We start from the raw sequence: 13,679 nt of genomic DNA, 5'->3' as shown, positions 1-13,679 counted from the left end.
TGCGGAAAATAGGTCTACGACGGAGTGAAAATCTAGAAACTGTATCAAAATAGATCTGAAGTAGCTGAATTTTATATGAAACAAAGAAAATTTCTTTTATTGGTATATAGCCTCTAGGTCTTTTAGACTATTCGTGATGACCACAGGTGCTCGTCCAGTCTTGGTGCCCATATGGGTCCCCCGTTAAAAAAAGGTTAAAAACCACTGTTTTTAATCCTTAAACGAACAAAAATTTTGATTTTTCCACCCTATATACTGATACATTGAATGTATCTGTATATAGAAATTTTTTTTAAAGGGGCACCCATATAAGACTGGTCAACATTACAGTCGAACCAGACTCCTGACCATTTACTGGAAGACGAAGACGGAGACTGGACGAGCACCTGTGGTGATGACAACGTCTCGTATAAAAAGCGATGTTTTATTTTACTATACCGTGTGAAGTAGTTTCCGCTTCCGGTTAATTTTGCAAGTCAGTCGCCGGTAGAATATCATTGTTTATCAACTGTTTTGTAGGTGTTATTGATACATTTAATTTTTAGGACAATATTTCAATTATTTTGATTGTCTTACTGAAACAACACATGCTATTTTGAAAATTATATATTGCTTCCAAAAGATATTATGGTCGTGCATACTTTTTGATTCATGATTGTTTAGAATCACATCGCCATCGGATGACTAGCCTTTCCACTAGAAGTTTTCAAGGCATCCAGTAATCAGTGTACTTGTGTATTACGTGTTAGTGCTCCCCAAATTTTTTTGTGAGGGTGGCGGGCACTGAGAGTTGCTCTTGTCCGTCCGTCTATCCGCAGGTCAGGAGTACAGGGCTGTCTAGTGGTCCGGTAATCAATATGAATACGGCAGGGCTTTCACTAGGATTTCAAAAAAAGGAGTCCTGGACTCCATTCCTGTGAAAAATAGGAGTCCCATGGCAAAAAGCAGGGGAGCAAAGGCCTCCCAACCCCTCCACCCCCACCCCTCTGCAGGGCTCACGCTGTCAGTCGCCATTATCGCCATTTGCGATTATTTTATTTAAATGGCGAATATTTTTCCATTTTGGCGACAAGAACTGGCGATTATTTTATTTAATAGCTACATAAATGATAATGCCAAGTGAGACAGTAACCAGCGGTCTGCTTGTGTAGAAAATCAATAAAGTGGACTGTTTATTACCTCGTGTATTCCAAACACGTGTCAACTATGCCGATAACATTGCCTGAGGCGTTAGGATGCAGACGACAATTTAACCGATTATAACCGGAAATTAATCTTATCTAGCTATCAATCAGATTGAAATGGCAGGCTACTTTTTGGAACATTTTAAAACGCCAACGCAAATTTTCTTCAACTCTAATGTCTCTATACTCGGCAGACGACAATTAAACCAGTTTCCTGATGAATTAAATTGCCATCTATAGTAACCGCTAATTTAAATAACTTTAAAAACATATTATAAACTGACCTAACTGTAGACGATTTCAAAATATCTTTAATCAGATCTAGGTTAGATGTGTATGTGTTTTTAAACTGAAATGAAATTGTTCGAAGCGAAAATTATTTTTTTTTTCGAATTTTCAGAGTTTGTAAAGAACGCGAATTTGTTGAAATATTACAGGCCAGATATTTTTAATAGTCTAATATTTTACCAAGACTATTCTGGCATAATAAATGTTTGTTTTTGCCCATTAATTAAAAAATTATCGGGAAACCCAGTCCTGTTTCTATTTTTAGAAACATGGCCGATACGGGCAAACTAAAAAAATCAACAAATAAATTTGCTTGCATACTGTAATTAGCGTAAGTAAAAACATTCTAAAACACTTAAAAATAGTATATTTATTGAATAAAGCATAAAAAACTTGTTAACAAAAAGCTGTAATTCAATAGTGTGCATAGATGCCAAATATCACGTATTTTCGCGACCCGATTGTTTTGTACTTTTGGAGCAATTTAAGTGCAGTTATGGTCAAAAGAATCAAGAAAACTCTTGTGTTATATATAAAGAAAAAGTATTAACATGAATGATACTGAAAGACTTGGTAAACTTTCCATTGTGAGCAACTAGCTGTGTCCATACTGTGTGTGCATGAATGGGGCCAAATGAGCCATTGCCCAGTCCATAATGTCAGTCAATATCAACCATTTCAGCTGCCTTACACAAACTAAATATGTGTCCTGTAAATGCCTTCAAAGTCCATTAGAATATAGCATTTTAAACATTTATAGTGGGACCCCACCACCAATATTAGGAGGTAATTTCCCTGAATCCCCAATTCCCAAACCCCCTGTTGGGGCCAACTACTTTTTAAAGCAATTAAGAAAATATATATGTTAAAATTCATCATTTTTGTTTTTATCAAAATTGCACGCAAAGATCCGCATGATAGATAGCGCTGATCATACTTTTTCTTTGATGGAGAAGATGCTGAGAACTCAAATTCTCAATTCAGTAGGTTTTCAAGAAATGGAAGATAAATTTTACTTCTGATCAAAACAGTTTAGACAATTTGCTAGGAACATTTTCCCATTTCCACCAGTTTTAGTGTCATTCCCAAATTTATGAAACAAGGCCTGCTGCTATACCATACTTTGCAAGGTGAAAAGTTGCCATATGACTTCAGTAGGTTGGGTTCATGTTAGTTGTTTGAATTATGTGACAGTCTAGTGGTGAGGCAAACTTGATGCTGCATGTATGAACATTACACTTTATAATACTGACTTCATTGTTTTTTTTATTTCAGAAAAAAAAACGTGATGGACAGACTATTAAGGCTTGGTGGAGGAATGCATGGTTTAGGACAGGTATTAGATTGAAGACCTATTGTATTATGCAAAACTAACTGAACCAAAGGTTAAAGTTTTGGCACCTGTCTAGCTGTATTCATGGTTTGAGGTATTGAATATTTATGTGGCTCTTTCACAGCACTTCCAATGTGTAATAGTTAATATAATAGATTCCAGCATTTGTATTTGAAAAAGGTAAATGTTGATTTACAGGTACATTTGTAAGCCCTGTACAGTCTGTTTGGAAATGGCCTGATTTGTGGGTCTCAGATTGTAAAGTTGAAATAAATTTTAAAAATGAAATAAATGGAATTTTTATTAGCTTTCTTTAAAGGCACTGACCTCCAGATCATACAACAAGAAAAAAGAGAAAATTTTTAGATATCAGAAAATTATTGCTAAATTTCTTAAGAAGGCTTAAAATCTTAGTGACTAACAGATTGTATGTTATGAAAACACATAAGAAGTAGTTGTTTTACTATTTTTTCCATTCAAAATTGGAAAGCATTTGTAACTGGTACCAGAGGTAAACTGCCTTAATTATGAAACTTTATATTTAACAACTGCAAAGTACGTAATTTCCATTGGTGTATTGGACTCAAGAACACAGGAAATTTTTTATTGCCGCGGTGGCCCGGGTTCGATTTCCGACTCAGGCATGATTTTTCTTCTTTTTGAGTTGGCATTTTTAACACAGTTGAAAAATATTAGCTTGTGTTCTAATTTTTATAATATGACCAAACTTCAATTTTAAAGAAAGATCATTTTTAGCCAAAATCTGGAGGTCAGTGCCTTAAAGGTCCAATACTAAGGAAAGTGAACATTTTAATTTCTTTTAAAAAGCACAGAAACTATTTCATTTTATTGGAAAATGAAAGTTGGTATGTAGAAATTCGAAATAAATCGCAGTATATGTACAATTATTTTTCTATGAAGTATGAAGAAAGTTAAAAAGACCTGGGGGGTCATTCTGTCGATTCATTGAAATTTCAACATAATACACATACATTTCTTTGAGTTCCAAAGACCTTTTATAAATTTTGACCTGCCAATCTTCATTTTTTAGTGTCTTGCAGAAGTCTATGCACTGGCTATGAAAAATATTGCCAACTCACTTTCCCTTAGTAATGGACCTTTAAACGACTTTACCACAAAAGCAATGAACATTACTAGGCCATGAATAATAATGATTTCACAGCATGACATAATTTGGTACAAAGGAGACAGACATATTATTTTCTAATAAACATGATAAAGCAAGCTAGTACATGTTGTACAATAAATGAGAAATTGTCTATTGATTACTTGCAGGGAGCTCCCCCGTCAGATGCTCCAGCAGTGGATACAGCTGAACAAGTTTATATTTCTTCTCTTGCTCTATTAAAGGTAAGGGAATAAATTTACAGTATTGCTCAAAGTTGTGTTTATTTCTTCAGAAGGTGTGCAGAGTTTGATGCTAAGGTTATGGAACTGATTTTTGTGACCAAGTCTCAGAATACAATCTTTCCATTGTTCAGTTTTAAAGACTGATCAGAAGTAGGGTCACTACGTGGTGCGAGTTTCAAGACTAGTTGGACTGTCCCTATGCTCAGTATCCTCGACCAGATATTAACGTTAAAAATTTGCAGTAAAGGTCAACTTATTTCAAAATGTACAGATATAAACTGGAAATAAATATTACTTATAGTAACAGTTCTAGTGTTAGGAAAAATGAAATCTGTTTGCATTTTTAAACACCAACACTACAGCTGTTCATTTTAATCTTAAATGAAATATTGGAGCATTCAACAGACCTAATGTATTATAAGGATTTACAATGATATAACTTGGCAGAACATCATGATATGAGATTAGTTATGACAGTGATGTTGTTTTTGTTACAGATGTTGAAGCACGGTCGAGCTGGGGTACCAATGGAGGTCATGGGTTTGATGTTAGGAGAGTTTGTAGATGACTACACTGTCAGAGTTATTGATGTCTTTGCTATGCCCCAGTCGGGAACAGTAAGTTCATGTGGCAACACTATATTACACTGTCAGAGTTATTACATGTTTTTGATTATGCCCCATAGTTAGGAACAGTAAATTCATGTAGCAACACTCTTTATTACACTGTCAAAGTTATTGATGTTTTTGCTATGGCCCAGTCAGGAACAGTAAATTCATGTTGCAGCACTCTGTATTACACTGTCAAGAGTTATTAATGTTTTTGCTATGCCCGAGTCAGGAACAGTAAATTCATGTGGCAACAGTCAATATTACACTGTCGAAGTAATTTTTTTTCCTATGGCCTAGTCAGGCGTTAGGCATCTGTGACTGGTCTGCTTGAGAGGTAAAATGATTTCATGTTTGGAAGCTATCTGTCTGACAGGTAGTATGGTGATGGTTGTACCGAGGTGAAAGTATGTTTTTTTACACCTTGGATCTACCTTCCTCCATTAAAGCTGCGAAGTCAACTTATGAATTTATGTCGACGTGACAAATTGCTTAACAAAGTGATTTTCTTTGAGAAACAAGGAGTAATAACAGATGTGTTTCTGCTTGCTAATTTCATTACATGTAGCATATCAGATCACAGTATTTTATACATTCATGTAAATTGATATCTTTTATAGGGTGTTAGTGTGGAGGCAGTAGACCCTGTATTCCAGGCTAAGATGTTAGATATGCTCAAACAGACTGGCAGGTAACTACATGTATTAATATAACTTAAAATCTGTTAAAACAAAATCCAACAAATCAAAACAAATATCTCAGGCATATGCAAATGATTAAATTTAAAGTTAGATACCTCAAGCTGTGATGTTTTGCAATTACATTTGTGAAAGCAGTGATATATTTGTTATTTTAGACCAGAGATGGTTGTAGGCTGGTACCATTCCCATCCAGGATTTGGCTGCTGGTTATCTGGGGTAGATATAAATACACAACAGAGTTTTGAGGCACTTTCAGAGCGAGCTGTAGCAGTGGTTGTAGATCCTATACAGAGTGTCAAAGGCAAGGTATGGCAATGGTATATAGGTACTAAAGTTGTGGAATGTGAACAGTGTTTTAATGCCAGGTGCAGTCCTTACTAAAGGTGCAAGCTAGGTTGTAAAAATATAACAAACGGACAAACTGTAGCAGTTTCTGAAGTTTTGAGGATGGTATAGTGTCATATACCTTGTGTCGTAATTGTTGGCGGAACAAGACCCTATACACAGCTGAGATTGCCTTGATTGTTAGGGGATCAAGACCCTATCCACAGCTATGTTAATACTGAAAAGTCATGTTAGATACAGATGCTCTGATTTTAAGCTCTGATACTGTTTTGTGCTGGATCATGTCTTGCTAACAATTAGCAAAAAATTGGGCAATAAAACATTACTAAAACATGCTCTGGAATTGTGTCTACATGTAAGTTGTTTTTTGTTAATGTATAAAAACGTCATATATATTCTTTCTATTTACAGGTGGTGATAGATGCATTTAGATTGATCAATCCCAACATGATGGTACTAGGACAGGAGCCCAGACAGACAACCTCTAACCTAGGACATTTACATAAACCCTCTATACAGGTAACCAGGGCTGCCATTGATGGCAAATTTTTAATAAAAATTAAATTTTATACACCAGATGCTTAAGACCTGGGACATTACTCTGTTTGAACAGTTCATCTGCCTGTTATCATACTACTTGTGTACTCAACTCTTAACAGTTTTCATCCAATTCAAACAAAACTTGGTATACATCATCAGCAAAGTGGACAAATGCATGTTATTTAGCTCAACTATTGGAAAGTTTTCAGATAGTAGAGCTTTTGTAATCTCCATTCATTGTCATTGGTGTCCGCATTACAAAGCTCAGGCTAAAGTTTTGCATGTAATCAGGTTTCTCAAAAACTACTTAGCCAAATGCTTTCAAACTTCACACATCTTTGACATCATGTTGATCTCACGGAACAAGTGACATAACTCTAGCTTTTATTTTGTCACAATTATGCCTCTTATCAACTAAGAATTTCAGGTTAAAGTTTTGCTTGTAAGCAGATTTCTCAGAAACTACTTGGCTAAAAGCTTTCAAACTTCACACATGTTTTCAGCATCATTAGATGAAAACAAGTTATATAACTCTGTTATTTTAACTTAAAATTATGTCCAATTTTAACTTTTCATGCTTTAAATTGTCCCTTTCTCTTAGAATTTCAAAGTGCTCATGACCTTTGTGGTTTTGAGTCTTGCTTGTCTGTCATATGTGGAATCCAGTAAGCTGGTTTACAGCCAGTTAGTAGTTCTAGCCAGGTGCCTGCCTGTGTCTAAAATAATTTCTAGTCCGGCACCTTGTATTTTCCTGTACCATTGAAACTAGAGAGTTGCCATATGACTTCAATTTTGTTAGTTTGACTTAAAACAAACAAGAAACAAACAAACCACTCTGAATAATAATGATAACAATATCTGCTTTTCAGGCTCTTATACATGGTCTCAATCGTCATTATTATTCAATCGCCATCAACTACAGGAAAAACGAGCTGGAACAGAAGATGTTGTTGAATCTCCACAAGAAATCTTGGGCAGATGGCCTCACATTACAAGATTATAAAACACATTGTTCTACCAATGAAACAGTTGTCAAGGAGATGTTGGAACTCGCCAAAAATTATCACAAGGTACAATCTAACCTCTTGATATGGACATGCTCTTGAGCAAATACCTGTCTGCTTGTAAATAATGATTGCTGTACACTATGATAATTTTAACATGGCACATACGTGTTACTAGATGAATCACCACAGTCAGATAGTTTCATTCTTATGAAGAAAAACTTCTTAGTGTACTAACCTCTCAAGAGCTACAACCTCTGTACAACATACACATTTTAGTGTTTCCCATTTTGTTCAAACTGTATAGGTAACATGTTGAATGTTATAAAATGTGTATGTTTGTTTTCATGATAAAAGATTGGACCACTTTGAAAGCACTTTTAAGGTTGTTGCATGCAAATCTCTTGCTCCTTAAGAGCTGTAGGTTCGAAACCTTGTTTCAGTGGTAAGAGTGCACCAGAGAGTAATCTTGTGGGGGGTTTTTTTGCTGAAGATCAGTGGTTCTAGCAACTTCTAGCTAGGTACCAGCCTATGCTTGTAATGTCAACTGAGGATCCTCCATCTGATCTAATACTTTGCTGAACAAATCATTTTAAAAAGAGGTACTTTCTGGCTAAATATTTTGAAAGTCAGTTTATAACTTGTAATATATATTTTCCTAGAAGGTAAACAAATGCTTTTGCCAGTATTTAAAGCTGCGCAGTTGAAGATGTCTTCGTATCAGTGTGTTTGCACCAAAGGTCACTTACGAATACAAATTTTCAGAAACTTCCAAACAAATGGTGACCCTGTTTATCAAATGGAATATTTCAATGTTAACGAGTCAGTAATTTAAACTGTTCCCCAGTAAAGGTTTCTTTGCAAGTTATTACCTTTAACAAGATGTCACTTGATTGTTATTAGAAGAATTGAATTGAAGAGCTAGGAAATATATCTTTTATGTGGAAAATTATATGTGTCATACTTAATCATTTCTAAAAGCATTTTTGGTGGGATTGTTTATAGTTGAACATCCACACTGACATATTTTAGTTTTAAATAGAAAAAATATGACATAACTTTTACCCAATGACCTCCCCTTGTTGAAGTGATTTTATTTAATTTGTAGTTAAGTATTCAGATATAGCTATTCTTTTTTATTTAAACTAATAACTTCTCCATCAAAACACACACTAGGGATTTAGAAATAACATTTATCACATCTTGAGTTGTATGACAAATTATCACATTATCATGAGTTATAATGCATAGGAAATATATATTTGAAAACATAAAAAAGATGATTTAAACTAGTGATCAGCATATTTAAAATGAGCTACTGTTGTTTTCAGGCATTAGAGGAGGAAGAAAGCATGACACCAGAACAACTTGCAATAAAAAATGTTGGGAAACAGGTAAACATGTTTCATTACCTGTAACTTAAGTGCTGCTCTTGTACTTTGTCATGCTGATTAATGGCTGTTTATAATGATGCAGTTTGCATTCTACTGTTAGATTCACAAAATCTGTAACAGGTTGTTCTTTACCACTGAAGAGAGGCATTGGAACTACTCTGTCCGTCTGTACCTTAGTCTGAAATGGACTGGTCCACTATTCAATATGGGCGGTACCATTAATTATTCGAAGGGGTGTCTTTTCACTGAAAATTTACTGATCGAATAGCGAACAGTGCAGACAATATAATGAATTAAGTTACTGCTGAAATTTATAAGATGTTAAAATTAACTTTCTTTCCCGTCTTTTGTTTTCATTATGATAATTTAAGATAATTCTGGATGTTGGATAATGTAATTTATCTTTATAACATAGAATAAAGTCTGACACTGGCATACTGAGAGGGAAATCAGCCTGGTTATAAATGTTATCCTGTGTATACATTAATAAAATAAAACCAGTAACATTACTTTAATTTAAGTTAAAAATTGATAAGAAAAAATGTTGACACATGAAATAATTCCAAATCATGCGTTCAGAGCTGTTTGAAATGTGCGAATCTCTTACATCAGGGTCATTTATCTAAAAAATAAGCAGACAGACTAACACATTATTAGAGATAATGTGTTAAGTTGTAACAATTTCAGTAAAGTTTACAGTGTAGAAAATTTCTATTCACAAAAATATCATCAAAATTTAAATTATCCTGCAGGCTCCCATAATGAAAACTTTGGTGATGTCCAAACTTTTGAAATGCGTCCAGTAAACATGAAGCACACAACCTGGTCTTTTTAGCTCATCTGATTTTTTGATTGGCGTCGGCGTTGCCTGGTTAAGTTTTATGTTTAGGTCAGCTTTTCTCCTAAACTGTCAAAGCTATTGCTTTGAAACTTTGCAACACTTGTTCACCAACAATAGCTGACCATAAACAGCAAGAAACATAACTCCATCCTGCTTTTTGCAAGAATTATGGCCCCTTTTGGACTTAGAAAATCAGATTTCTTGGTTAAAACTTGAGTTTAGGTCAGCTTTTCTCCTAAACTATCAAAGCTATTGCTTTAAAACTTGCAACTCTTGTTCATCATCACAAGCTGACCCCATACAGCAAGAAACATTTCTCCATCCTGCTTTTTGTAAGAATTATGACCCCTTTTGGACTTAGAAAATATCAGATTTCTTATTTAAGTTTTATGTTTAGGTAAAATTTTCTTTTAAGCTATCAAAGCTATTGCTTTGAAACTTGCGTCAGTTGTTAACCATCATAAGCTGACTCTGTATATCAAGAAAACATAACTCCATCATGCTTTTTGTAAGAAGTATGGCCCTTTTTGGACTTAGAAAATCATGGGTAGGACAATATTTCTATTATACAGAGACAAAAAAATCAGATGAGCGTCTGCACCCGCAAGGCGGTGCTCTTGTTTATTTGCTGAATTTTCAAAGAGTATTGTGATGTTTGAAAAATTAAAAGTTTTATATGAATGTTTATTGTTTAGAACTGCTTAAAGTGTACGAGGGGCGTTCAATATGTAATGTTACTCCGTCTGTAGTTCGGTAACTGCTTATCATTTTTAGATGCGGTTTTCGGCACATTATAGAGCAATTTATTGGCAACACAATGCTGTATAAATTATAAAAATCTGTAGATCCAAAGTAAAAATATAATCATTTGAGTGAGGTGTACTCGGGTACACTGGACAATTTTATGTCCGAAATATTGAGAATGTAATATGCAATTCCTTGATTCTACTATTCAACAACTAGAACTATAGTTCAATGTTCAGTTTAAACAGATAAAACAAATCATGATCTTCACAAAAACATATGAAAACTAAAATAAAAATGTTTATAACAGTTTAAAATTGAGTGTGTATATTTTACTCGAAAAATGATAAGGTGAGTACAATAAGCCTCTGCAATTTTGTCAGGCACGATAATCATCGTTTAAAAATTCTTGTATTTAAAGTTGATACTAGTATCTTAATTCTCGATTGCAAAACTAGTCCTTACAACTTTGATTAATCGCTCTCAACACCCATTCCAGATGGAATCAACCTCGAGTTTAGATATTTTTAGTTGTGTTGTAAAATTCAAAATGCAATAAATAGTTTAAAACAAACTCAAACTCATCACAAATTGCTGTACCTCGTAGAAAAAAGATAGAATTTTGTGATTTTACAAGTTATTCTATTTTTCTGAGACTGGATGCCCAGGACAAACCTAAATTATAATTATGGTTCAGTATACCTAAGTACACCTCACTAAAATGATTATATTTTTACTTTGAACCTGTCGATATTTATAATTCATATAGCATTGTGTTCCCAATAAATTGCTTTATAATGAGCCGAAAACCGCATCTAAAAATAGCCAGCGGTTACGGAACTACATACGGAGTAACATTACATATTGAACGCCCCTCGTAATTACTATTATTAATCAGCTGGTAAAAGCCCCACAAAAACCTGTAACAGAATTTGTGAATCAAACAATAGCTATAAGAGGCTGCATGTTTCAGAATGTTGGGCTAGTCTGGATTTAAAACACATTCTTGAATGTCTAGGGTGTTATCAGTAAAACATTTATCACAGTAAGAAAACTTGTGATAAATTTATCTAATACTTGTTTAAAATGAGTAACTTTAAAATTGGATGGGAATAAAAACTGTGTTTTGGAAAGCATTCAGATTTGTTAATAATTTTAAAATTCTTTTATACAAGTTTTTATAAATGTTGTAATGGGTTGGCACATTCTTGTACATAAAACAGTTTTGATTATACTTTTAATAATGTCAGTATAACCTTTACAAAGAAAGCCTGACTTATTTATGCAAAATAGTTGTCTGCAAGGTATGCATGTTTTAGTTTAACATTTGTGAATAGTTTTTAGGATTCTTGAAGCATGTACATGTAACCTAGGCTCAGTTTCATTAGCATTGACTTAAACTTAAATACTGAATTTCTTTAGCCCTATATTTGTTAATTTAATACCCTCACTAAACTTGTATGGATACAGCACTTTCTATTGTTTAAAGACAGCTAACATTTGGCTCAGTATGGAGAGCACAGATCTACAGATAGCAGGGTCGTGAATTCGATCACTGAGCTAGGCGTATGTTCTCTAAAGTCTATTTGATAAAAGACATTGTGTCTGAAATCATTCGCCTCTGATTCATGTGGGGAAGTTGGCAGTTACTTGTGGAGAAACGGTTTGTACTGGTACAGAGTCCAGAAACACTGGTTAGGTCAACTGTTCGCCATTACAAAACTGAAATACTGTTGAAAAAAATGGCGTTATACCCCAAACAAACAAAAAATCAGCAGTTCAGATGCATTTCAGAAGTTACAGCAACTTTAGCTTTTAGAGATAATGTTTCAGACTTAGAACATTGATAAATATGGTACCAGGGCTCAGTTAAAATAATTTCCCTATTTCTTGGAACAGGGTAAAAGGTAAAATGTGAAGTAGCCATGAGGCCAGGTGAAAAGGTTAAGTCTTAATTACCCATTACTGTAATCATAAACAAATAATTAGGAATATTGGTTAAGTATTCCTTCGGACAAGTGCTCCAAAAATGATGGTCAAGTTCTTGTAATACTAAATGGGTTTAGAACAATAATTATTTTTGCTCTTTGTTGTATATTTCAGGATCCAAAACGCCATCTGGAGGAACATGTAGATGTACTGATGACAGAGAATATAACACAGTGTCTAGGGGCCATGTTACATACTGTTGTGTTTAAATGAGGTCACAAAACACCGAACATATTTTAACATTATGCTGATTCATCAGATTGTATTACATTACAATTATTTGTGTACCAGATACATGTAGGTGTTGAAACATTTCATAAGAACATTCAGTGTCTGTACGTTAGCAAAGAAATTTCTGCATCTATTTCATCCTGAAATTTGTTAGGATACACTCAGATCATCAGTTGTATGGAAAGAAATTTACAGATCGGTGCTTAGAAAATAAAGGAGACACAGAATGTACAGAGATTTCATGCAACATTATTTCCATCTGATTATGCTTATGTTCAAGGCATTAATATATTTCAATTAAAATTTACACTTCTGTATATGAACTTTGTCTTTTTATACACATTTGTGATTTCATACTTGTACAGGTATGCATTCATGTCTTCAGTATGCATCTGAGTTGCCAAAATTCAGAACAATAAATGTCCTAACTGTATACAAGAAGAAGAAAGTCTGAAACGTATTGCATACATGTCACAAACAACTTGATTTATATCTTTTGGACAATTTCAGCAGATGCTTTAATTTTATTTTGCCCCCCTTCAAAGAAGGAGGGATATATTGTTTTGCAGATGTCTGTCGGTCGGTCGGTCTGTATGTAGACCAATCCGTTTCTGGATGATAACTCAAAAACGCTTGGGCCTAGGATCATGAAAGTTGATAGGGAGGTTGGTCATCACCAGCAGATGACCCCTATTCATTTTGAGATCAGTATATCAAAGGTCAAGGTCACAGTGACCTGGAACAGTTAAACGGTTTCCAAAAGATAACTCAGAAATGCTTGGGCCTAGGATCATGAAAATTGATGTGGAGGTTGGTCATGACCAGCAGATGACCACTATTAATTTTGAGGTCAGTAAGTCAAAGGTCAAGGTTACAGTGACCCGGAACAGTTAAACAGTTTCCGGGTGATAACTCAAGAATGCTTGGGCCTAGGATCGTAAAAGTTGATAGGGAGGTAGGTCATCACCAGCAGATTACCCCTATAAATTTTGAGAACAGTAGGTCAAAGTTCAAGGTCACAGTGACTAGGAACAGTAAAACGGTTTCCGGACAATTACTCAAGAAGGCTTGGGCCTAGGATCAGGAAAATTGATAGGGAGGTTTGA

General features: G+C 34.5%; 1 protein-coding gene across 2 annotated transcripts; it reads left to right on the top strand.

Annotated features, from left to right (window-relative positions):
• Positions 1 to 421: 421 nt before the first annotated feature.
• LOC123540616 (26S proteasome non-ATPase regulatory subunit 14) lies at positions 422 to 12,745 on the top strand. 2 transcript variants are annotated; one of them, XM_053526970.1, is made up of 10 exons: positions 422 to 486; positions 2,748 to 2,808; positions 4,102 to 4,176; positions 4,674 to 4,793; positions 5,405 to 5,475; positions 5,641 to 5,791; positions 6,242 to 6,349; positions 7,240 to 7,440; positions 8,706 to 8,768; positions 12,457 to 12,745. In XM_053526970.1, exons 2-10 carry the CDS (start codon positions 2,761 to 2,763, stop codon positions 12,553 to 12,555), a joined length of 936 nt encoding a protein of 311 aa, XP_053382945.1. In that variant the 5' UTR covers positions 422 to 486; positions 2,748 to 2,760; the 3' UTR covers positions 12,556 to 12,745. The 2 variants fall into 2 exon arrangements, with proteins under 2 accessions (XP_053382945.1, XP_053382944.1); XM_053526969.1 differs by having other exon boundaries at positions 434 to 515; positions 2,749 to 2,808.
• Positions 12,746 to 13,679: the final 934 nt, after the last annotated feature.

This window comes from Mercenaria mercenaria, chromosome 16 (assembly GCF_021730395.1).
Source record: "Mercenaria mercenaria strain notata chromosome 16, MADL_Memer_1, whole genome shotgun sequence".
Lineage (NCBI taxonomy): Eukaryota > Metazoa > Mollusca > Bivalvia > Venerida > Veneridae > Mercenaria > Mercenaria mercenaria.
This window is presented reverse-complemented; position numbering and strand designations above follow the sequence as displayed.

What these genes read in the sequence shown, in the direction of transcription:
- LOC123540616 (XM_053526970.1), top strand. Translation starts at nt 2,761, where the DNA reads ATGGACAGACTATTAAGGCTTGGTGGAGGAATGCATGGTTTAGGACAG. An exon ending in ATGCTCAAACAGACTGGCAG is followed by an intron (nt 5,476 to 5,640) that starts GTAACTACATGT and finishes TTGTTATTTTAG; the next exon opens with ACCAGAGATGGTTGTAGGCT. An exon ending in TACAGAGTGTCAAAGGCAAG is followed by an intron (nt 5,792 to 6,241) that starts GTATGGCAATGG and finishes TTCTATTTACAG; the next exon opens with GTGGTGATAGATGCATTTAG.